The 26,413-nt window shown below is 47.6% G+C and overlaps 1 protein-coding gene across 2 annotated transcripts in view; it reads right to left on the bottom strand.

Moving 5' to 3' along the window:
• PTEN (phosphatase and tensin homolog) overlaps window positions 1–26,413 on the bottom strand; it is a 303,421-nt gene that overhangs the window by 137,616 nt on the left and 139,392 nt on the right. For both annotated transcript variants that reach the window (XM_069239896.1, XM_069239897.1), the window contains exon 5: window positions 8,954–9,192. In XM_069239896.1, coding sequence (XP_069095997.1) covers window positions 8,954–9,192 — 239 coding nt within the window. The remainder of the gene's footprint in view (window positions 1–8,953; window positions 9,193–26,413) is intronic.

The raw sequence follows: 26,413 nt of genomic DNA, 5'->3' as shown, positions 1-26,413 counted from the left end.
AGAGCCTGGTCTTGGCGAATCTTCCTCAATACTCGAGGAATCAAGGGTATGGGAGGAAACGCGTAAAGCAACTGGCCGCACCAGGTTATTTGAAACGCGTCCCCTAACGCTCCCTGCATCGGATACTGGAGGCTGCAGAATAACGGGCAATGCGCGTTCTCCAGAGTGGCAAACAGATCTACCCGAGGAAACCCCCACCTTTGGAAGATTAAACGGACTTGATCTGGATGGAGACGCCACTCGTGGTCTGCCGAGAATTGGCGACTGAGACTGTCCGCACGTACATTCAAGACCCCGGCCAGATGATTTGCTACCAAGCAGATCTGATGGTCCTTTGCCCAGGACCATAGTTGAAGAGCTTCTTTGCAGAGAAGGTACGACCCTACTCCTCCCCGTTTGTTTATGTACCACATCGTGGTAGTATTGTCCGTTAGGACCTGTACCGACTGACCACGAAGGGAAGGGAGGAAGGCCTTGAGAGCCAGACGTACAGCCCGTAACTCCAACAGATTGATATGAAACATCTGTTCCTCTGGAGACCAAAGGCCTTTGATCTCCAGATCCCCCAGATGAGCTCCCCACCCTAGAGTGGAAGCATCCGTTATGACCGTGGCCACTGGTGGCGACTGTTCGAACGGCTTTCCTTGTGAAAGATTGTTGCTCGCAATCCACCACTTCAAGTCCACCGCAGCATCTCTGAAGATCTTGACAAAACCTTCTAGATCCCCTTTGTGTTGAGATCACTGCCTTCGGAGGCACCACTGAAGAGCCCTCATGTGCCAGCGAGCATGCGTGACCAACAGAATGCAGGAGTTAAACAGACCGAGCAGACGAAGGACCTTGAGGACTGGAACTACCGTTCCATTTCGAAACATTGGAACCAATTCCTGAATATCTTGAATCCGCTGAGGCGGAGGAAAGGCTCGACCCAATGTTGTATCCAGTACTGCCCCTATGAACAGGAGGCGCTGAGAGGGCTCCAGGTGAGATTTGGGCTCGTTCACCGAAAAACCCAGGTCGAACAACAACTGAGTCGTTGACTGCAGATGATGCGACACAAGCTCCGGAGACTTGGCTTTGATCAACCAGTCGTCCAAGTAAGGGAATACTGCTATCCCCTTCCTTCTGAGCTCTGCCGCAACCACCGACATCACCTTCGTGAAGACTCGAGGTGCTGAAGTAAGACCAAACGGAAGGACCGCAAACTGATAGTGCTGCGATCCCACCATAAACCGGAGATACTTCCTGTGTGACTTGAGTATCGGGATATGAAAGTAAGCATCCTGCAAGTCGACAGACACCATCCAATCTTCCTTGTTCAACGCCAAAAGCACCTGAGCTAGGGTCAGCATCTTGAACTTTTCCTGTTTGAGGAACCAATTCAAGATCCTCAGGTCCAGGATTGGTCTCAACCGACCATCCTTCTTGGGAATCAGGAAATACCTTGAGTAACAACCTCAACCCCTTTCCTGCTCTGGGACCAACTCTACCGCGCCCTTTGAAAGGAGGACTTGTACCTCATGTTCTAGCAACAGGAGGTGTTCTTCTGAACAATAAGATGGGCGGGGCGGGATGAGGGGCGGGAACTCCCGAAAGGGGAGGGTGTAGCCTTTTCCCACAATACTGAGAACCCAAGTGTCCGTTGTAATAGTCTTCCACTTGCGGAGAAAATGCTGTAATCTTCCCCCTACAGGAGAGGAGTGAGTGGGAAATGGTGGAAGCTTAAGGCTGCTTTCCCTGCTGCACCCCTCCAGAGGACGAGGAAGAGGCAGAGTGCTGCTGAGAGGCTCCTCTGGTGCGGGCCCACCCTTTCCCTCTAAAAGATCTATAGGGATGGGAAGAGGCAGGTTGCTGGAATCTCCCCCGAAAGGAAGAGAAGGAAGAGCCACGCCCAAATCCCCGAAACCTCCTGAAAATCCTGGAAGAGGCAGAGGAAGAAGGAGCTTGGAGTCCTAACGATTTGGCTGTGGCCCTGCTCTCCTTAAAACGTTCCAAGGCCGAATCTGCCTTGGCGCCAAACAGCTTGTCCCCATCAAAAGGGAGATCCAATAGGGTTGACTGCACATCCGCAGAAAACCCCGAATTACGGAGCCAGGCCTGTCTCCTTGCCACCACAGTCGTGCCCATTGCTCTGGCCACCGAGTCGGTCGTGTCCAGCCCAGACTGAATAATCTGGGTCGCGGCAGCCTGGGCATCTGAGACAATATCCAAAAGACCCTGGGGAAGCTCCGTAAATGATGAGGAAATGTCATCCATAAGAGCATGAATATATCTCCCCAGGATACAAGTTGCGTTGGTGGCCTTCAACACCAGACTGCAGGACGAAAAAAAATTCTTGGACTGCGCCTCCAGTTTCTTCGAGTCCCTGTCCCCAGGCACCGTCGGAAAAGAACCAGGCGCTGATTTGGATGAACAGGAGGCCTGCACCACCAAGCTCTCCGGTGTAGGGTGCCTAGAAAGAAAGCCAGGGTCAGTTGGTGCAGCTCGATACCTCCTGGCTACGGCTCTATGAACCGCTGGGGAAGATACTGGTCTCTTCCACACCTCTAGCACCGGATCCAGCAAAGCGTCATTAAACTGCAGTAGAGGCTCTGCCGCAGCTGAGGCCGGATGAAGCACCTCTGTCAGAAGGTTCTGTTTTGTCTCTGCCACCGGCAAAGGCAGGTCCAGAAAACTAGCCGCCTTCCGTACCACTGCGTGAAAGGAAGCAGCCTCCTCCGTGTATTCCCCTGGAGACGAAAGATCCCACTCAGGGGAAGTGTCCAGCCCACTGGCTGTATCTAGACCATGCAGTCCATCACCCGAGTCCTCTAGTTCTCCTTCTTCCAGGACTCGTTGGTACTCCTGCTCCTCTAATAAACGGAGAGCACGTCTCCTCGAATGAAGCCTCTGCTCGATACGCGGAGTCGACAATGCCTCCGCCGAAGCCAAAGATCGGCGCCGATCTTCAGAAGCCACCGACGCCGCGTCCGGCGCCACAGGTAACTTCGGCGCCGATGAAAGAGCACTCTGAGCGGATGGACCCACCGGAGTCACAGGACGAAATCCCGACGACGGAATGGAAATCTCCGGGACCAATCCCTCCAAACCCACCGGAGTGGCCACCGGCGCCGAGCCCACGTTCCCAAAAGGGAGAAAGGGCATAAAGGGTGCCGGCCGTAGAGGCGCAGGATCACCCAATGAAAAGGCCAAAGGGCCAGCTGGAGCACCCCCTGGAGCCATCTGTTGGAAGATAGTATACATCGCATTTAGGAATGCGGTACTATCGGCTCCAGGGGTGGGAAAAGCCGGATACTGGGGTGCCTGTTTCGAAGGCGACCCCGACGCTGGCCTCGACGTCTGCGACGCCGGAGACAACACCAGAGGCTGCACCACCTCAATCACCGACGCCTGTCCAGGTGAAGTCGGTGACGCCGGAGAGGGCAACGGCATCGATGGATGCGGCGTGACCGTGGGACTGACCTCCCAAGTCCTCCGGCGCCGATCCGAAGACCTGGAACGAGTCTCCTTGCTTGAATGGCGCCGTGATTCTCTACGGCACCGGGAGTCTCGATGACGCCGATGCCTTGGCGAAGAAGACTTCTTATGATGTTTTTCTTTCTTCGACTTCGCCATAAACAACTTCGCCTCACGTTCCTTGAAGGCCTTTGGATTCATGTGCTGGCATGAATCGCAAGTCGAGACGTCGTGGTCGGAGCTCAAACACCAAAGGCAGTCGGAGTGAGGAACCGTAACTGACATCTTGCCCCCACACACACGACAAGGCTTAAAACCTGACTTTCTCTGCGACATTATTACTGCAGCGAAGGACTACGCAGCAAAAAATACACTGTAACCACGAAAGTAACAGTAGCTCCCTCAAAGATAACCGTTTCGAATGCACGGAAAAAAGGGAACTGACGTCGGCACGTCGTCGAGGACCGCTTATTGCCTGTATGACGTCAGACGGCGTCGCGTGGGCTAGAGTGACGTCCTCGTCGACGTGCAGAGACTAGGAAGAAGATTTCCGTCGAATGCTGGCGCCATGGGAGTATTCATTAGGTGAGGAATCCACAGGTAGTTGTATCCATCAGAACAGCTTGTTCATAGTGCCTTATCTATGGACTACGGGTGCGGTAACCTGAAGGTGAACCTTGGACATTTAGAGTTTTCTGCCAGCTACAAAAAGATCTATGTTGGGGGAAATCCCTAACACTGGAAGTATACAAGTAGAACTTGGGGGTTGAGTTACCACTCTTGAGTTGTTACTGCATCCGGCTGAGCAAGTCTGAACTTGTTTTCTGCTCCTGGATGGTACCCTTATAGTTGATGAACCCTTTGGTGGATCGCCCAATGCCAACTGCCCTGTCCCAAATTGGAGAGCTGGCGAGAGCGTGTGCCCCCCCATTTTCGAAGTCAATACATGGAGGTCATCTTGTCTGTTCTGATCAGGACTGCATTTAGGGGCAAAGGCAAAGCGCACCATCGCTCTTCTAATATCTCTTTAGGGGGATATTAACCACGCCCATGTTATGTCAGTAACTTTCTTTGGTTCATGGGCTTGCCTTTTAAAATCCGCTTGTTTTCATTCGTGAAAGGCACGCATAAGTCATGCCTTTTCCGGCGTTTAGCCCTCCGCGAGAGCACCGGTAAACTACTGGAAACATACGAGGCTCCATGTTTTCCGTATGGTTTCTGAACTACCGTTTCTCTTTATTTAGTAGCGCAATAAAACACAGCACGATCGCACCTTTTTTTTTTCTTCATTTAATGTGGCAAGAAAAGTCCGGTTAGGAGTTTACAACGCTAACAGCTCTAACTCGACGTAATGTGAGGACCCGGCACCCCAGCCTATGAGGAAGGCATCCATGGTAATGGTTACCTGTGGGATTGGGTCTAGAAAGGGTTGCCCTGCAACAGGTTGTTGCTGCGCCACTACAGAGTGATGGATATGGTCCAAAACAACATATTCTCCCAAAGACCCTCAGCTTGTGACCACTGAGCACTACTGGAGCGGTATATGTAAGGGTAGTAAGCGCTATATAAATACAATTACAATACAATACAAAACAATATGTGCAATCATGGGCGGAGAAGGATGGCGAAGCAGGAGGCCATCGTACACAGGAGGCACATCACCTTCATGGCCATTAACTGGCAATTTGGCTCTAAAAGAGGCAGCAGGTGCTGGAAGGCTTTGATCCCTACAGGGTTGGAACAAGCTTTTACACTGACTGAATTTGGGATTGCCCCTAAAAAGGGCTGTATCTGAAGTGGGCGGAGGTGTGATTTCCCCACACTGATCGTGAAGTTAAGATTGTGCTAGAGCTCTAAGGTAATCTGAAAGTGGGCGACTCACCACAAACAGAGGTAACAGCGCTGGGCAGTATGAATTGGGATGTAAAGACAGGCATCCTTCAGGTCGAGGGTGATCATGAAGTTTACTTGCTGCAGCAGTGGGATGACATCTTGGAGTGTTATCATGTGGAAGTGCACTGACAGGATGTACTTGCTAAAGGGCCTGATATAAAGGATGGGCCCCGAAGAACCCATCTTTCTTGAGGGTCAGAAAGTATAGGTAGTATACCTCTTTGCAGTGAAGGTATGATGAAACAGGCACTATAGCCCCTTTGAGCAGTATCACATCTATTTCCTCCTGGAGGAGGCCCTGGTAGTCACTTAGTTGGGAGTATCGGCAGGGGATGTTTGGTGGAGGAGAAGGGAGTTCCAGGGAAAAGCCATGTGAAACAATGGGCAGAACACATTGCTCTGAGATAATGTGTTTGCTCTGGCCGAGGATACCCTGAACACGGCCCCCAATAGGTGCTGGGGAGGTTGGGGGTGGGGGATTTAAGGGTAAGGGAGTCACTGTTGGATAGAAGCAGCTCCCTTTGCGCACCACCTCTACCACTGCCATTTACATTTTTCCCCTGTAGGCACCACTGGAATATCCACGGGAGGCATACTGATGTTGAATCTGGTAGGTGGCAGAGGCCTCTGGAGAAGGTGTCTTGCTGCCAACTCAAAACAGTTGGCAGCGAAAGGACCCCCATGGTGATGAGGATCTGAAGGGCTCCCATCACCTTGAGTCTCCTTGTCGTTCTTTATTTTCTCTAACATTGAAAAACTTGAGGCCTATCAAAGGGCATGTTAATCAGATGTTGTTTGACTTCTGTCTTTAAGCCAGAAACATGGGATGCAGGCAGATTAGGATGCCAGAGTTAGCACCACTGGCAGCGGTGACAGCTGCACCCAGGGCACACCTGATGGTGGTGGTGTTAGGAATGGTCTGGTCCTCAGTCATAAGCTCCTGAGCTCTTTCCCTATATTGGTCCGCTAGATGTTGGATGTGTTTTCCCTATCTCATCCCACTAAGCTTGGTTGTACATCAAGAGGAGGCCGACCGAGTTGGCAATCCACCAATGGGTGGCAGATTTAATGGCCATTCTTTTGCCTGCCACATTTCATACCTGGTGCATTCAATTGTTTATGGGCGATGTCCACAACCAGAGTCCGGGGTGAGCTGCCCTCTAATAGTAAGGAGGGATCTGAGGTGGAGGAGGTCTTATATTTTATCAACCAAGCTGTGACAATTATGACCTTAAACAGATCTTCAAACACCTCATGGGTGGGTCTTAAGGCACCCTTGAGTGTGGGCTGATACTGGGTTAAACCGTGCATGTGTAAAAGTGTCTCTACTAAAAAGTTATCCTCCTCCGTGATGGTATACAAGTCCACGTTGTTGAAGGTGGCCAATCTGTAAATGGCCTTGTGATAAGAGGTCAATATCATCAGGAGGGGAAGGCTTTGCGATACAGATCAGGGTCGTTGTTGCCTGTAGTGACAACCCCCTAATCATCCCAAGGATCATCCCGGGGCTCTAGGTCATATAGTGCATTGGATGGGTCCAGCATGATCTACTGCACTGCTCCTCCCTCTATGAGGAATGTGAGGATTTTCCCTGGCAAAGCTAATTGAAGTGGCCCAGGTGCATTAAGCAGAGGAAGAGAAGGAGGATGTATAAAAGTCAAGAGGCTAGTGCCCCTATCTCGATTTTTCTTGGAAGGAGGTAGTGGCTCCAAGGGAAGCTGCCCTCCAAAGGTAAGCTTTCGTTTGCGAGGAAGGGTGTGGCAGTTTGGCAAAGATCTTACCGGTTTGAGGGTGAATAAAAAGTCTCCTCCAACTTCTGTCCAACTCCTCCTGTCCAACTGTAGAACAGGAGCCTTGAGGTCCTCAAAGCTTTTTGAGAAAGGCGCCTTGAACAGGAGAGTCGGCTCCACACCTGATGTCGACGTCTGTTTGATCTCCAAAGTCAGCCTTGTAATTCAAAGGTGTTTTGGCTCTGAATGGTGAGGTTGTGATGGAGAAAAGAAAATTGACGACAGAGGGTACTGCCAGTGCCGAGGAACGCAGGGTCTTGTGCAGAGAGCTTGGAGATGGAGACAGTCTGTTATGAGGCCTTATGTCAGTGCCTGCCATGGCTGGGATGCACTGGCAGCCTGGAAGGCTGTTGGGCTGGTGGTAGACTTGACGCCCAGCACTCTGAAAGGCAGTGGTCAGCCAGTTGGTGTGAGTGATTGGGCACAGCATTCATGATCGGAGTAATCTGGTGATGTCCCTTGGGGGCAGCTGGTCATCTCCTTGGACCCTGAAGGAGAGCTTGAGTTCAGACTGAAATAGTTTGGTTGCCCTGCAGGCTGATGCGCCTGGTTCTTCGACATCAGCACTGAAGATGTCCGGGGCGTCGTCATCGGGTCACTGAGCTATCTTGCTCCAAGCAAGCTGACAGTTGCACAAGTACCGGAAGGCCTTCTGGGACCAGAATCTGAGGCAGGCGGAGCAAGAGGTCTCATTGGGTTACGGCGACATGGGACCACTGCAGACCACATGGTGAGCATGCCACAAGCATTTAGAGTGCCCCTGTGAACAATACTGAAAGGGGGTCCTTTCCATCACAGCCTGCACATTCTCGAAGAATGTGGTTGAGGACAAAGGCTAAGGAGGTCAGACCAGAATCAAAGTGTCGACCAATATCTAGGGTTGACACCGGTGGGACCAAGATGAAAAACTGCAAACGCAATTGTTTTATGTCAATGGGAGGAGAAGCAACAGAAACCCAACGAGTAATGGCATGGCCAGACCTGATGGAGGAAGAAAGCAATCTAACAATGAAACTGATGCCAGTCATAGCAGGAGTGTCAACACCTTGGGAACCTAAAGACTTATTCAAAGAAAAACAAGTTGTACATGTCTGAGCCCAACACTCAAAGGCAGAAGTATGCAGAGCATGTGTATCAACATCTACACATGCCATTAATGTATTGTTATACCTGAATATTGAAGCCAAAATATCAAGGACAAAAATATCACAGATCTGAACAGATTTTCTCCACTTAACTCCACATAAGTATTCTCAGGCTATATAGCTATTCAAGATACATAGATGTGGACTTAAGAATTGTAAAAACTATAGATCCTATATGCACTTTCCTTTTGATGTTTTGGACATCAATATTTGACCTAAGTTTTCAAAGTATCACGATAATCCCCCTCCTCGTTATTTGAGACTACAATCCAAACAGAGAGACTGTTAAATGCAGTCCAAAGATAAATTTGTCATCACATTTGTGTAAGATATTAAGAACTTTAGTTTGGCAACAAAGCAAGAACAACAACTGTAGAGAAAGTAAAGTTAAATGTATAGATGTACATAGGCACACCAGGCACCAATGCATAGTGAACTGTTAATATTCGAAGCAAGTCTCCCACTCAATGTCAAGATTAGCCACCTTCTTCAAAAGAGGGATATCAAGGGGCATTAAAAACATTTCCAAAACACGGATCAGTCCTTTTAGTATTAGTTATAAGAGTACTCAGATTTTTGGCTACAGTCATTGAACAGATAACATTACTATTTTCACAGCATACATCTTTAATAAAAAAATAACATGATAGAAAAATGAGCATAACAAACCTTTTTATCTCTGGTCCGCACTTCTCCATAGAAATCTAGTGCATCCTGTGGTTGTAAAAATTTCTTTCGATGTAGCAAATATGCACATATCATAACACCTGTTCTTCCCTTTCCAGCTTTACAGTGAATTGCCGCAACATGATTGTCATTTTCACTTAACCACTGGTCAAGGTCTTCGCAAAAAGGTTTGATAAGCTCTAGCTGTGGTGGGTTGTGGTCTTCAAAAGGATACTGTGCAACTAAATGACAAGTGTAAAAAGTTTAGTAGACAAAAATGTTAGTATAAAACGATTTACAGTTTAAATATTTTTTTTAAGTTAAATTGTCGCTTTAGAGTGAAAACACATAGCCGTTGTCACATTTTAGCAGCAATAAAAATAATGTGACTGGCCACGTTGCATTTCTATTAAAGATCTATTGCTAATACATCTTAAGGTAATTAATGACCAATGGACAGAACGTCCTATGTACAAAAGCTAAGAAACCGAAAATGCTTAGTAAGCATCAAGCAGCTTGTTTTATTATACACCAAAGAATGCTGCTGGCATTGATTAATTTTGTTCTTAATTGGATGTTCGTTCATGGCTGCTTTTTCCAAACTCCGGAATAGCATCGTAAAATAGACAGTGCAAAGCAATGAGTTTTGCTTTTCATATAATGTAAAGATTTTCTCAAGCTTCGACAATAGACAGAACATGTACCGGACGGCCAGGAGCAGCACAAGCTTCAGTGCACACAGACCAACACAAGCAGTAGCGAGCTCCCCACGGTGCAGGAGACTGACGAAAGGAGAGGGGCGGCCTCCATGATTCAGGTACAAATGACATAACTATTGGTCAAAAGACTAACAAAGTGGCAAAATGTTTGAAAAAAGCCCAAAGGGTCGCGGTGGGTCGTGGGACGGAGGTCTTCATTTCACTGGCTAGTTTCGTACTGGACAGGCCAGCTATGAACTCTCCACTACAAGAAATCAAGAGCTGAGAGGGAGAATATCTAAAAAGTGCACTCTTTCTGTGCGGCATTTCGCTAAGCCACTATTTATTTTTTTACTGAAATATTCTTCAAGAAAACAGTAGGATGAGGACATTCCTCCCATGTCTTGCCTCCGCCTAGATGCACTTTCAGCACCGAGATAGGTCATTCTGTACTGGAGGCTGCTTTAAGTTAAGTTCATTTACAATTTTAGGAAGCATATATCTGCGGTAGCCGAGACAGCTATAGTGGTTGGTAACTCTTCAGTTTAACGATACGGATGTGTAAGCATCGCTTAACGATCGTTATATCAATGTAATGCAAAGGGGAACTAGCACACATTTTGTAAACTTTTATATTTTTTACGACAGTAGACATGACAGTTACTAAGAAAAAATAAGGGGAGACAAACTAAATAAAAACTGATAAATGGAAAAGGGGAAAAAAGACACAAAATATGGGCTAATATTTCCAAATTAACATCATGAAAATTGAATTGAAATGTAATTTACGTCTCAAGTTACGCTTGGGGACCCTATGTGAACAAACATTTAGAGACAGAAAGGGTGCTGGAGGAGGTTTGAGAAAAAATCCACCTAACACAGGTACAGAGACAGGAAACTGGTGGTGCAGCAACAGATAAGGTAACTGGTTAGTGGTAACAAAACCGCAAGAAGCTCAACTTCTAACTGTGTGTATTTTGTTTTGTAATCAGAATTATTTCGAAGCTATTAGGAGGGTAATGTATAAACGTAGTGGCTCTAAACTCTGGTTGCCAAGAGGGGCAGTGGTCCTGGGCCATGTGTCTACGAACTCTCCCTTAGTGAAGATATCAAATTCCCACCACTTGTGGGTTAAAAGAAGCATGGTCTCTGCACGGGGAAGTTGATTTACCTACCGGGCACCTGGTGGTAGATGGGGTGTTAATAAGACAGTTTTGAAAAAGAGCAGGCGATAGCAGGAAGATTCACAGTAACATTACAAATAAAGATTCGAAACTCTAAAGGTTTGCTTCTAGGGCAGGTACAGAACCTATGCTACTAGCAAGAGATATCAAAAACTACAGTGACTACAAGTGCAGAGTTTGACTCCATCTAGCATTTTTATTTAAAGATATTTGTACAGACGGGAACTGCATCACTTTCAAGTAACAAAAGAAACAGCACTGACTTTGAGGATAAGAACAATGATGCAAAATCTCTATGTACGTTCTAGAGGGGCGCATTTAGGTCTTCAGAAAGCTGTCATGTTTGGCGCCAGTACTTTTATTGGATACCTGGTTTCATATTTTTGGCTCTTGGAAGGAGATGACTTGTTTGAGCGTGTGAGATTTTGACAGCTGGAATTTAAACAGGAAGCAAGATTGGTCAATAGCACCCATTTCTTCGAATGTGATGGAGTTTGTTATTCAGGTAACTAGGACGGGTGAGATAGAGCTCTCTTTACAGTGCATACCATTTTTAAGTCAATCCTGGCTTCAAGGGAGAGCCAGTGAAGCTCTTTCAGAACTGGAGTCATGTGATCTGCCACACACTCTCTAACTTAACTTTGGTAATCGTAATGTCTAGATAAGACAAGCATTGGCAGTGCCAATAGATCTCGCCTATACGAGATCTATTGGCTTTGTTAATGTTTTTAGCCATATTGCATAGAGCGCAAAGCTGTCCAACACGGCTGAAAGTAAATGAAAACGTTAGGACGCTGTCCACACTGGCCACGTCAGAGCGCTTTTATTATTTGTCCTTTCAGTCACGTTGCACAGTGGTGCCGCTGCCATGCCACATGGCTTAAAAACATTGTCAAAGATCTCGTAAAGGCGAAACCTATTGGCTTTGCCAATGCTTGTTTTTGAGAGACAGAAGTCAGCAACATCTCATACACGGAAGAGAAGCATACCGAAGAATGAAAAGGAGATTATGAGATGGGAAACATCCTGAATCATGACTCAGGAACAACAATGTCGTCTATAACGCAAGCGTAACCACGCTTACCGTAACGACGACTGCCTTTTTTCTCTGCCTTAACCACGCATTTGCTGAATTACACATATGCGTGTTAAGGCAGAGAAAAAGGCAGAGTGGATTGGGAGAGGGTGCGGTCAGGTAGGTGGGGTTAGGGGTAGTTTTTAGGGGTGGGGGGATTAAGGGCTTGGAGCGGGGGTGGAGGGGTGATCGACAGTTTGGTTTTTAGGGGCGGGGGATCGGGATATTTTGGTTTTTAGGGGCGGGGTGGGGGCAATCAGGGTAGTTTGGTCAGTAAGAGGGGTTGGTGCAGTGTTGAAGGTAGTTTTTAGGGGTGGGGTGGATTAAGGGCTTGCAGAGGGGGTCAGGGCAGTTTGGTTTTTAGGGTCAGGGTGGGGGCATCAGGGTAGTTTGGTCTGGTAAGTGGGGTTGGGGGTAGTTTTTAGCATTGGGGTGGATTAAGGGCTTGGGGGCTGGAGGGGTTCGGGATAGTTTGGTTTTTAGGGACGGGTAGGAGGATCGGGGTAGTTTGGTTTTTAGGGGTAGGGGGAATCGAGGCAGTTTGGTCAGGTAAGTGGGGTTGGGGCAGGGTTGGGGGTAGTTTTAAGGGCTTGGAGTGGGGGGTGTCAAGGTAGAATGGTTTTTAGGGGCAGCGATGGGGGGAATCGGGGTAGTTTTGGTTTTTAGGGGAGGGGGTGGAGGGGTTGGTTGATTTTTTTTAAGGTGGGTGGGGGGGGGGGTCGGGGAGGGATTTAGTGCTTAGGGTGGGCACGATCGGGATATTTTGGCTTTTAGGGGCGGGGTGGGGGCAATCAGGGTAGTTTGATCAGGTAAGTGGGGTTGGGGCAGGGGTGGTGGGTAGTTTTTACGGGCGGGTGGATTAAGGGTTTGGGACAGGGGTGGGGATGTCGGCGTAGTTTGGTTTTTAGAGACAGGGTGGGGGCATTGGGATAGTTTGGTCTGGTAAGTGGGGTTGGGGTAGTTTATAGCAGTGGGGTGGATTAAGGGCTTGGGGGCTGGAGGTGTTCGGATAGTTTGGTTTTTAGGGACGGGTAGGAGGATTGGGGTAGTTTGGTTTTTAGGGGGATCGGGCAGTTTGGTCAGGTAAGTGGGGTTGGGGCAGGGTTGGGGGTAGTTTTAAGGGCTTGGAGTGGGGGGTGTCAAGGTAGAATGTTTTTTAGGGGTGGGGTGGAGGGGTTGGTTGTTTTTAGGGTGGGGGGGTCGGGGAGGGATTTCGTGCTTAGGGTGGGCAGGGGGTGTTGAGGTACTTTTGTTTTTAAGGGGCGGTGGTGGTGGAGAGGGTCGGGTGGTTTTAGTAGTTCTTTTGGGCCTTATGGCAGGTAGGGGGGGTGGCATGCTAGAACCACCCATGCCGTTCCCACGCATGCCTGTATCAGGTCATTTCAAGTCATTTCAATTGCACATAACTGGCCCCACTAAAAGTTGGAGAGGTTACCAGCAGGCTACTGCCACTGACAGGAGAGTTGTTTTTTTGAAAAAAATATTTAGACCCAATCTATACTGGATGCCTTCAGAAGAGTCCTAGATATTTAAGGGCAAAAGTGAGCCATTGTATTTGAGTCACAAGAAGGTGATGCACAACAGAAACGTAGAGGAAAACAATGAAACGTCTCCCCAATGAACAAGTACTTTGAGGCAATGGAATACTTCTGGATTTTCTTTTTAGAGGTCTATAAATGAGTGTTCAGAATGGCTGACACTCCCGACTGTTACCCACGTAGGTTATAAACTTAGCAGGTCTATTCCCCTTTGGCATGCCTGGGAATTTAGGGTTGGACCTTAAGAAGATGAGTAGAGGTTTGTGAGGTGGAGTAAGTAGCTACTCTAGGGGAGTGGGAGGAGGATAAAAGGACAATCCTCGCACAGGTGACAAATCAAGAACGAAGCAGAAGGGACACTAAGGGTCTGAGTAATTCAGATACAGTTATAATCCAACAGACTACAAACATGATTTTGAGCAGGAAGGCTGGTGAGATGCGACTGTGGTCCCTGTCACAATCAAAGCGTGCTCAATTAAGCCCACAGCAGCTGATGCTCCCCTCCACCCACGCAGTGCTCTACTTTTTTTGTTTGCTGCACTTCACACATAGGATTTCATGACTTGTTTTCCCCAAAAGGTGTTCAAGGCCACCTGCAGCAGATTCTAAACGTACCCAGGGTTTACGAATCGCCTTGGAGAGTTACCCAAAGTTAACTAATTGATCTTCTGACGGATTCTTCAAATCACAGATTCCTCATCTTTTGAATGCAGAAAAAAGCAGTACTTGAAAAAGGTGGCGGTGTGAGGAGTGAACTTCACACCAGGAAATGCTGCAGAACAGAGCAGGCAAAAATCACCATCCACCTAACACTGAGGGTCACACCAATAATCTCTCCTGAAAATGCGAACCAATGGCCATGTAGCTGCCTGGCACCAAAACACCTCTATCTCCCTTAGCTTTGGGAGATTGAGCACTAAGGACTACAGAAGATTCATCTTTGGCCAAGGAAAAGTCGAAACTCATGGGGAGATGAAATGGACCTTATCCAGATTTGTCCTTTTAAGAGTGGTCCAGACACAAGCCCTCAAAAAGAAAAAAATGGATAGGAAAAAAAATGGGAAAATATTTAATGTAATGGACTACAAGGGTACATGTGCAACTGAGGAGCAGGGGGAGGTCAAGGGAACAAAGGAGGCATGTAAAATGCACTCTATGGAATACATAGCAGCAGAGAGGTGGGGGGAGGGGAAGCACATTGAGGCAAGTTAGACAATCGTAAGGATCATTAAGAGATTATGCTAAAGAGGAGGGACAAATAAAAAGCGGAAGGAATGCAATCAACTAAGAGGAGACCAAATGAGTGATGATGAAGCTCACCAATGTGCAGGTTGTAAGTTTACAAGAGCAAGTTACTTACCTTTTTTGCAATGCTTTTCTGGTGGATACTCTATCTGCATATCCCAAACCTTTTCAATTTTCTCTGTGCGTTAGAATGGATCCGGAAACTTTTTAGCAATACCCATGCATGTTGTCAGGTGTCACTGTGTGATGGCACACTGACATCAGTCCACTCCAGAAGTGACACCGCTGCATATAAGTTTTACTCATGCACACTGGGAGTTGCGTTCCAGACTGTCACACCCCCAGATACAGAGCAGATTAGCTTTGATGAGTGTGCAGATCACTAGACTTGGGACATTATTAGGTGAATAAAGAGCTCAGTTCACAGAAAAGGGAGGATCACTGAGGAATTTGCAGTTAAAGTAGGTACTGAAGGTAAGTAACTTGTTCTTCTGGCGGATACTGAAGGTAAGTAACTTGTTCTTCTGACGGATGCTCCTAACTGCAAATTCCTTATCTTTTGAGTAGATATTAAAGCAGTGCCTCCCAGGTTGTGGGTATGAACTAGCTCAGACCAAAAAGTTCTGCAGGAATGCATGGACAAGACCCCTTATCTACTGACTTGGCCATCCAGATAGCAGTGTTTTTTGAACATATAAAGTGACCTTTCTAACAGCCTGACTGATGTCCAGAACGGGCATTCCACTTGGCAACACAGTGATAGCCGGTTTGGTGGGGTTAGCCAACAAAACATCTGGTGGCTGCTTCTTAGCCAGTGCACAGCATATTATGATACAGGGAATGATCCAGCAAGAGGGGGTCCATTTTAGAATGCTTTGCTCTTCTTTGCTCCAACGAATTCAACAAAGAGTTGATCATCAACCTGATCATCATAATCAATGTAAAGGCTGAGGGCTCTTTTATGATGCAGCAATGTGTCTATTCCTCCTTCGAGAGGTGAAGTAGGGTCAAATGGAGTAAAGAGCACCAGGAGGGTGATGTTTGGCCTGGTATGAAAAGGAGTGACCTCTTTCAGAAGAAAAGAGGGTTGCGTCTTCAATACCAGCTTATTCAGAAAGAATGAGAGGGCTTGTAGCTCACTCAAATGATGTGCTGATGTTATGGAGTTAAGAAAAAAAAAAAAAGAAAAACATCGTCGAGTGAGAAGCCGCAATGGGTAACTGTGCAGCAGTTCACAGGGGGGGGGGGGGGGGGGGAGAAACTCCTTAAGAATCTAAGGATTAGATTCTGGTGCCACTGCAGCATGATGAAAGGTGTAGCTAGAAACAAATGTAAATCTTCTACAAACTGCATCACAAGTAATTAAATAAAGAGTGCTGATCCCGCAACCAAAAAAAGCAGAAAAAGCAGAAAAATAACCTTTAAACTTGCCCAAAGCAAGTTCTTGCAGAGCTGGGGACAAAAGAAAAAGCAATACCTTGTATAGCCTGGCCGGAAGTGGGTAATTTGCCTGATAATACACTCAGCCACACATGTGTCCAAACACCAGGCATGCTCTGCTTTCCTCATGCCGCGCATGGCTGTCAAGAGGACATCAATGACTTCAGGAGTGAGGTTGAAATTCAGTCAACGTTCGTCACTCAATCTCCAACCGGGAAGGTGAAGATTGTGCAGGCCCCATTTGCAGGACCCTGCACTGCTGCTGTGATTGAAGAAAAAGTACTCATGTCCAGGAGTTCCAGGTTCCACACTCTCCTTGCTCAATTTGGTGTCACTAGAATGACTTGTTCCTGGTCGTTCCAGATTTTCATCAGAAATCAGGAAAGGAAAGGTAGTAGCAGGATGGCGTACTTGAGTCCCAGCTCAACTATGGGAAAAACCATGTCTCGGAGAAAGCAGTCTTGAGAAGAAAAAAAAAATGCCGACATTCCACGTTCTCAGTGGGGGCGAAAATATGGAGCTAAGGTTTTGCCCATTTGCATCACTCCTGGGTTTATCTGTAGCTTACATCTGTGATCTGGTAGGCAGCAACGGCTGAGTTTGTACACCCTGGTTTGAAAGATTTCACCACCTGGTGAGTTACTAGGAATCAGCTGCTAATCCAACCACCTCCAAAGGTGTAGTTCCTCCTGACACAGAGTCCACAACCCCACCATTACCCTGCTAACTGCGGTACCACATGGCAGAGGTATGGTCTGCAAACACTTGATAGATAACCGGAAGGCTTTCAATGCCACGCGGATGGCACGCAACCCCAGGAGCCTGATGTGAAGTCGGATCTCCACCAGGGACCAGTTGCCTCCGATCTCCCATCTCTCCCAGAAGGCCTCCAACTCAGAAGCGATGTATTCGTCACCACTGTCAACGCAGGGTGAGTTAAGGAGAAAGTTGTGCTGCTGACTCAATCACAGTCTAGCAATCACAACTGCAGGTCTCTTGCAGTCTCCACTGAAATCTAGACTAGATTAGGCAGTTTTGCTTGGTGCTGTGCCCAGGTACATAAAAAGCCTACTGAAAAGCCTGCATATGTCATCTAGCATGCTTCACCAGCACAATGTACAAGGCCAGTAACCCCTGGGCCTAAGTCACCTATTCTGAGAACCAGGACACGAGGTGGACATTGGATCATAGTCACAATGTCTTGCACTCCCCTCTTTGGGGGAAAGGCATGAAACTGCACTGCATCCACAGTAACAAGGATGAATGGTTGTGACAACAAACAAGCGAGGTGATTCCGGCATGTTGACAGTACACCCCCAACAATGCAAGGGGGCTTGCCGTGACCTGGATAACCACTGCCTATGACGAGCCCGCCTTCAGCAGCCAGTTATCAAGGTAAGGGAGGACAGGGACCACTGACCTCCTAAGATGTGCTGCAGCCACTACTGTCACTTTTTTTTTTTTTTTTTTAAACTCATGAGGTGCACCGTTGAGGCCAAATGGGGATCATGGCAAACTGAAAATGCTCCTGCCCCACAGTGCGCCTATGGGGTGCTGGACAGGAATGTGAAAATAAGCATCCAGCAGGTCAAACTCTACCATTTAGTCTCTAGAGCAGACAAGACCTGGGCCAAGGCAGACAAGACCTGGTCCATATTGAATCTGCCTTTTTGTAGTAAGTCATTGAAATGGCACAGGTCAAAAGTTGAATGGAGGCCTCTGTCTTTCAGTCCCAGAAAAAAAAAGAAAAAAAAAATGAGTAGCAGGCAGTGCCTATTTTTGAAGCCAGGACCCTATCTGTGGCTCCTTTGGCCAGAAGAGCCTGCACTTCCTACATTAAAACAGACTGATGGTCCCTAGTCCGTTAAGTTGAGACTCAGCAGGAATCAATAATCTGGCAGGGCATAACCACAACTGACTATTCACAGGACTCACTTGTCTGAAGTGACTGTGCCACCCAGGGGAAAAATGTGAGCTCCTGAGACAAACAAGGTGGCTGTGTCTAGAACATACGATTTTGTTGCTCTGGCAGCTGGAGGGGTAGGAGAGTTGGATGCACACTGCCCCTGCTGTCTGCGTGAACCACTGCCACAAAACTAGTGTGGACCCTGCAGGACAGGTTGCATAAACTGGTGCAGACGATATTATTAGACCCTACTATATTCACAGAGGAGGTGAAACTATTGGTAGAATTGTCACATTGAAGCAGAAAGGCAGAGAGCCCCAAAGAGGAAGCTGCAGCCTTGCTATCTTTAAATTACTTGAGGGCTGAATCTGCTTTTTCACACAAAAGGCAAGCACAATCAAGGGGCATGTCCCTGAGAGAAGATCAGATGTCTCTAGAAAAGAAGAAAGACCTTATCCAGGCATGTTGGCTCAATGCCAAACTGGTGCCAATTGCCAACACTAAGCAGTCCATAGTGTCTAGCCAACATCTAATGACACATCTAGTGACAAATTTTGCTACACTGTGGTAGTCTTGGATGGCTTCTGTGGGAGAATGGAATAAGTCCTCAGGGGCAGGAGGCAACAACTGGGCAACAGACTACCGAAGTGAAAGGGAACAGTGGTCAAGCAAGCATCTGGCATTGACGGAGCACAGGGCAAGTCTAGCGGATGAGAACATAAGTTTGCCGAAAGTTTTGTTACGTTTGGATTCATGGTTCAGTGGAATGGTGGGGAAAGTGTTCAGGTTTATCTTGCTGATGGATGCCTGAACCACAAACAATGGGGGAAGAGACCGAGGCCTCTTGGACTTCTTGTGTTTCTTTTTTGACTCACCCAACGATTTTGACCACAACAAAGATCTTGGAGGTGGGAACTGCACCTTCCTCACAACACTGACTATTCAACGGCATGGAGTCTTTTGAGCATTTTATTTTTTATTTGAAATGGGCACATGTATTTTTTTTTTTAAAGTTCTACTACAGATCTGCGGTTCATCCACAGTACAACAAAATTTTTCCTGGCCCCATAAGGGGTCTCTTTGCCACCCCACCAGGCCATGGTGGTCACCCCTCGCAATACGCTTTCCTTTTTTAAATTTTTTTTTATCCCTGAGGCAGGGTATTGAGTCCCCATGTCCAAAAATGGCTGCCACAACATCTTTGTTGATGGCAGCCAATCAGATTTCATATTTTGATCTGTAAGGCCAGCAAATTCTCTGCAGCCTAAAGTATACACAAATTCTGAAAATTAATTTCTCAAATATTGACCAATGAAAAACTGCATGGGCATAACGAAATTGGGGAAACATCCCCCTTAAGTGTGCTTAGACAAGATGTATATGAATATTTGTGTGCGCACACACACACACTTTTATATGTGTAAGATTATATGTATGTTTATACACACACACACACACACCACTGAAAAAAGCAAAGGTTGCAGGGACTTTGCAGTTATAGTTTCTTAACATAAGTATAACTTGTGGACTACAGTTAACTAACAGCACAAGTTATATTTTCTTAACATAAATATAACGGCTGAATTTCTATGGCTTTGAAAGGACAAAATGTCAACTTAACTACAACGTCCCTGTAAGCTTTGCTTTTTTCCCCAGTGAATTTCCATGTTTTTTAACGTAAAGTAATATCTGATTACTGCAAGTTAAGTGAACCACTGCCATGGCAGGGGTTGGCCGCAGAGCCAGGTGTGACAAGGGTTTGCCGCAAGGTTTGCCCTGCAGCTAGGCGCTGCATCCACCCCCCGCCCACGCATGTGCAGCAGGTTTTGGTGTGTGAATGGCTGGGGTTTTTCTATTTGTTTTTGGATCTGCAGATCCTTCTCAATTTCGGGACTTTTTTTTTTTTTTTACATTGAGGAGTCCCTCAGTGACCCCTCCATCTCTCCTATGGAGTCAGGATACCTGTATCCTGATCCCTTATGTCAGTTTTCCATATCAACCGCACTTGAAAAGAGAAATAAAATGGAGGCTGCAACTTTCCTCTCGGGTTGCGGCCAGCCAATAAGGGAATCGCTTTTCGTCCGGATCTATGTATCCTCCATGAGTAGGTCCGCGTCTCTAGATATCTATATTTATTTTTCCTTTAATAAATACAGGAATACTGAACAGATTTAAACAAAATAACCAAAAGGGCTATTTCCGGACCAAGAGCTAGCTTTCTGCCAACTTTGGTGTAGTTTTTTCCAGCCGTTCAGGCTGTAGTTCTGTCTAAAAATCCTTCTGGGAAATTGCATGGGCAAAAACACGTTTTGAGACCCTCTGTTTTCACGACCTCCACTTGATGAATCACCCCAAAGTTTCCACACAGCAGCTAAAGTGACTTGCGTACCAGTTTTGAACATTTTGTGAAGCTCCATCGAACGGCACCAAAGTTATATTCAAAACAAAAAATGCTTTACCTACGGAAACTAGGTCTTAACTATAACTAACTATTGGCAATTGCCAGTAAGTAATGTTATATACATATCTACGTATTTTATGTTTTGTAGTTTTATATACTGCAAACACTGCTCAGGGGCAATGCCCACCAAATTACATTACATAAAATCAGATTAATTTAAAGCACCAGAGATTACGTGATTTGCCGAGAATCAAATGCTATTCAGCCAACGATGGGGCTCAAATCTGGTTCCCCAGATCCATATTTCTCAATTGATTTGTGAGTCGAACAGAAGCGGAATGGTTGTGTATGATAAGGTTAATGAGCACATTCTGTTGAGATGACTTTGTGAAGTAAAAAATAGCAGCAAAAAATACTGGAAGGTCAAACCTGAGTCTTCCAAGGATTTGTTTTAAAACTGAACTTTGGGGGCATTGTTCAGCAACATTATACAGATTTAAAAACTGGGCTATTCATTTGAAATATTACTTACATAGTCCAGGACTATCACAAAACCTCGCCCTCGAAAAAAAAAAAAACAGTGACTAAATAAAAATAAATAAAATAAATCAGCCCACGACTTGGGAAACACTGCACCATAGTCGATTTTTCTTTTTTACCCCCGGAGTGCATGCCACTTACATTTTCCTAACTTCTATACTTAAGTTGTATTTCAAACATGATATTCCTTTGTGTTGCCCTCCGCCCCTCCTTCGATCTGACCGGGTTGCCTTTGCCCCCCTCACTCTAATGTTCATTCCCTGTGACTTTTGATCCCTCTCTCCGTTACCATACCATACAATGACAGGCCATACCATGCCTTATTATACAAGGATATACCATCCTATCAAAAGCACAGCAGGATGGCTAAAAAGAAAACTAACAACGCCAATACATTGCAATAGGTGAGACCTACTGGCTTTAGCAGTGCTTGCTGCTAATGGTACAACTGCACTGCATACCTTGGGTTCAAATATTGTTGAACCTCTGCAGCATAACACATTTGTTTTTAGAATCAGTTTGAATTAAAGGTGCTATTCAGCCCTTTAGTAGCCTAATTTTCTCTTGGATAAGTAAGATGGATGGAAGTTTAATCTAAAAGAACAAGAACGGTAATGATTTATCTGGTAGAGACATTCTAGTTACAGTTTCCTTACCTTAGAATTTCCCCCAGGCGTCAGACTGGATCCGGAGATTTTTCTTCGAGCAGTACCACCAGATGGCGTCAGTTGACTCTGCGTACGTCATTGGCATCGTGGTCGTCGGGATGACGTTGCAGTCCTACGTAGGCACCACACCCGCACAGTGATGTCCATTTCTTTTCACAACTTTTCACGCCAGTAGCACAGAGCTGGAGGATGGGCAGGTCGGTAAGGAATCTGCAATGGAATATGCCTCTACCAGATATATTGTTACCGAAGGTTAGTAACTTGTTCATCTGATAGAGACTTCTAGTTGCAGGTTCCTTACCTTCGAACAGATACCTGAGCAATACCATCCCTGGTGGTGGCCTTCAAACTAATATCACACAAAAAAGACCTGCAGGAACGAACGGCTGAAGTAGCCATCTCTGCGGACCCAACTATCCAGACATTAATGTTTAGTGAATGTGCGCAGGGATGCCCATGTCGCTGCCTAGCAGATATCCAGGACTGGAACTCCGTGTGATAACGCTGTGGTAGCAGCAGCTGCTCTGGTGGAATGAGCATGTAAATCCTCAGGGGGTTGTTTGTTAGCCAAAGGGTAGCACATCTTGATGCAGAGGACTACCCATCACGAGATGGCCCTCTTCTGCACCGCCCTTCTTTTCTTCACACCCATTTAACCTACGAAGAGTTGATCGTCCACCCGTAAATCTTTGGTACAATTGAGGTAGAACGTCAAAGGCTCTTTTTGGACCCAGGCGGTGGAGTCACTCGTCCTCATGACCGTGATGTGGGGATTCGTAAAAAACAGGCAAGGTGACTGACTGGCTGACATCAAAAAGTGTCTCCACCTTAAGACGGACATAAGCTTTGGTACGAAGCACCACTTTGTCAGGATGGACAGCTAGACATGGTGGCTTCGAAGAGAGAGCCTGGAGCTCACTTGCTCTGTGAGTAGAGGGGATGGCAATCAGCAAGGCAGTTTTAAGAGCCGCAAAGGACAGTTGTGGAGAGTCCCAAAAGGAGCACTCATGAGATATGTGAGGACCACGTTCAAATCCCACTGGAGCATTATGAACAGGATAGGAGAAAATGTGGGTCCTTTAAGAAACCTCCCAACAATGGGAGGTGTGAACAGAGAAGGTTGGTCTGGCAGCCTTAAAAAGGCAGACATGGCAAGACAAATAACCCTTTATGGTGCCAAGAGCCCTGCTGGGCAAGAAAGAGAATGAAGAAGAGAACCTCCAATAGAGGTGCAGAAAGGTGATCAACAGATTTGTTGATACATCATGCCACATTTGTTTCAATGACAGGCGTATACCATTTTGGTGGAGGGATGCCTGGCTGCGAAGATAACATCACAGACTTCAGAAGTAAGGTCATAAACTGTCAACTGCCGCCGTTCAATCACCATGCAAGGAGGTGAAGACTGGACAGGTTCAGTTGAAGGACCATCCCCTGCTGCTGCAACAGAAAACCCTCTCAAAGGGGCAGCCTGATCGGAGGATTGATGGCCATGCCCAATAGCTCGGGATACCAGACTCTTCGTGCCCAGTCCAGAGACACCCGGGTTAGTGGGCCAGTCGTGCCTGATAAGCTTCAGACCTCCAGGCAGAAGTGGTATTTGCGGGAAGGCGTAAACAAGGCCTAAGGGCCACCCGAGACGAAAAGTGTCACTGAGCGAGTGACGCCTTGGAAACTCCAACGTGCAAAACAGCTGACACTGCATGCTCTCTGTGGAGGCAAAGAGATCTAACCAAGGCTCTCCCCACTGCTGAAAAATACCATGCGCCACCACCGGATTGAGACGGCACTCGTGATCGACTATGCACCGATGGCAGAGTTCATCTGCTCTGGCGTTCAGAGAGCCCACCAGAAGTTGTACCACCAGGGAAATGCCCTAGTGTTCCAGCCATGTCCAGAGGCAAAGAGCCTCTGGACAGAGGGTCCACAACCCTATTAGGCCCTGCTTGTTAAAGTATCACATGGCAGTGGTGTTTTCGGTGAACACCTGCACCACTTTCCCTTTGAGAGAGGGAAGGAATGCTTTCAAGGCAAGTCAGATCGCCCCAGACATCCAAAAGGTTCATGTGGATCCCAGACTCCAGAGACCTTTGATCTCTGCCTCTCCCATGTGGCCTCCCCATCTCAGGAGTGACGCATCTGTCACTACTGTGAGATCTGATTGGGGGAAGGGAGAGGGATCTGCCGCAGACCCAATCTGCATTTTATAGCCACCACTGTAGATCTAGTGGAGTCCCTCAGAGATCGGGACCATGTCGGTGAAATTCACCTGATGCTGCTCAACTGGAACTTCAGGTCCCACTGCAGAGCCCATATATGCCATCTGGCATGTTGGACCAGCAGGATGAAGTAGGCCAGGAGGCCCGGCAGTCTCAGAGTCATTCTCACCTATATCCAGGATAGAGGCTGAAACATCAGAATCATAGTCTGAATATCCTGGACTCGCTTTTCAGGAGGATAAGCCCGAAACTGCAGTGTGTCCAGAACAGCTCAGATTAAAGGGAGCATCTGAGAGGGAGTCAGGTGTGACTTCGGCACATTTATAGTGAACCCCAGCGAATGCAGAAGGTTCACCTTAGTCTTTTTTTTGAGGGGGTGGGGAGGGGGGGGGGGCAGGGAGAAGAGAACAGCCTGCGGAGAGTTCACCTTCAGCAGCCAGTCGTCGAGGTAGGGATGTCTGAAACCCCTAACCTACGCAGATGAGCTGCAACCACTAACATCACTTTTGTGAACACCCGAGGGGCGAAGGTAAGGCCAAAGGGGAGCACGGTAAACTGAAAGTGCTCATGGCCTAACACAAATCGAAAGTAACATCTGTGGGCGGGCAGGACAGGAATGTGGAAAGAGGCGTCCTGCAAGTCCAACTCTACCATCCAGCCTCCAGGGCAGACAGGACCTGAACTAGAGTGAGCATTTTGAACTATTTCTTGCAGAAGAGATTGAGCAACCGGAGATCTAAGATAGGGTGAAGGCCCTTGTCCTTTTTGGGCACCAGAAAGTAGCGGGAATACCAACCACGACATACTTCTGACACAGGGACCCTCTCTATTGCTCCCTTGGCCAAGAGAGCCATGACTTCCTTGCGGAGAAGTGCCAAATGATCCCCCAACAGATGGCCGTATGATGGTGGTATGGCCAGAGGGGATGTTTCGAAGGGGAGGGAGTAGCCCCTTCAGACACTTTGCAACACCCACCTGTCCGTGGTGATGGATTCCCAGTGGGGCAGGTGATGGCGGATCCTGCCACCAACTGGTTCAGGATGTTCCAATGCACTAGGAGGGCTTGGAGGCAGAGAAGGGGGGGTGGTGGACAGCTGGCTCCCTGATCCACAAGCATGTGGGATCCCGCATCCGTGCAGAGGCTGTGAAACATGGAAAGGTTGGTGGCCGGGTGGAAATGGATGTTGCTGGGTGCTCCTTTCGTAGCTGCGAAAAGTGGACTGTGGAAGGCGAGGAGCATCTATGAGGCCAAGGAACTGAGCCATAGCCCGGGAATCCTTAAAGTGCTCGAGCGCTGAGTCGGCTTTATCTCTGAAGAGACGGGTGCCATCCAAGGGCATGTCCATTAGAGATTGCTGGACATTCCCTGAAAAGGCAGATGGTCTCAACCAGGCGTGACTCCTCAAGGCCACTGTCAATGCAACCGATCTACCTAGGGAGTCGGTCGTATCCAGCCTACAACACATCATGAACTTAGCTGAATATCTCCCATCAGTAACAGCTTGGGAGAGAACCGCCCGGGCCTCCTCCGGGGCTCAAGGTAGCACCTGCGCGACCATATCCCAGAGAGAATGGGAGTATCGGTCCAAAAGGCATGCAGTGTTCACAGACCGTAGCACTAGACTGGTGGAAGAAAACATTTTCTTCCCAAAGTTATCCAGTCTTTTTGACTCCCTATCTGGGGAGTGGAAGCGAATGCACCAGAAGAGAGAGGAAGCCTGGTTCACAAAGCCCTCAGGTGAAGGGTGTTGGGTCAGGAATTTTGGATGGGTCGGCACAGACCGATGGCAGTGGGCAACCATCCTATTCACAGGAGCCCCTGTGCAGGGTTTGGACCTGTTCCCCAGTATGACGTCTGTTAGGGCTTCATTAAAGGGTAGGAGGGTTCTGAACTAGAAGCCCCAGGCTGGAGCACTTCAGTCAGGAGGTTAGTTCTGACCTCCACAGAAGGAAGCTCGAGGTCCAAAACCTCAGCAGCCATTCTCACCACCATGGAGTATGAAGCATGCCAGCATCAGGAGAGGTACCTAGGCTGCTAGCGTCGTCCAAATATTGAACCCAGTCCATGTCAGGGTCAAGCTGGTATTCTAAGGGGTCCAGCGACCCCCTCCACACTATCCCCATATCCATACCCTTAGAAAGAAGGGTCAGGATCCAGCCTGAGCCCAAGAGAGACCATGGTAAAATGGAATCTGCGTAGAGAGATGCTGGATCGTCAGGGATAAGTATAGGATTACCACTGATTGCGGACTCAAATCGAAAGCATTAACGTCTGTCCTAACATCGGGGAAGGTCATGGTGGCACGACCGGCGTTGGTACGGATCCAAGAGCATGTCTGAAGGTGCCCCCGGAGCAGAGGCCAAAGCCGCCGGCAAAGAAACCAAGGGGGCCCTCACCAACTCTCCTGGGCAAGAAAGCGCCAAAGACAGGACGGTCTGCCCAATGAGGAGGCGCATGGAACGCCTACAATTGGGCAGGGGAAGCACCAGCTCCTGGAAAGTCAGGGAGGCTCAGCGCTGACCCAGACGCAGGCTCAGAAGACAGAGGC

Source organism: Pleurodeles waltl, chromosome 6 (assembly GCF_031143425.1).
Source record: "Pleurodeles waltl isolate 20211129_DDA chromosome 6, aPleWal1.hap1.20221129, whole genome shotgun sequence".
Lineage (NCBI taxonomy): Eukaryota > Metazoa > Chordata > Amphibia > Caudata > Salamandridae > Pleurodeles > Pleurodeles waltl.
Note: the sequence above shows the minus strand (reverse complement) of the source record. Positions and strands in the feature narration are given on the sequence as shown.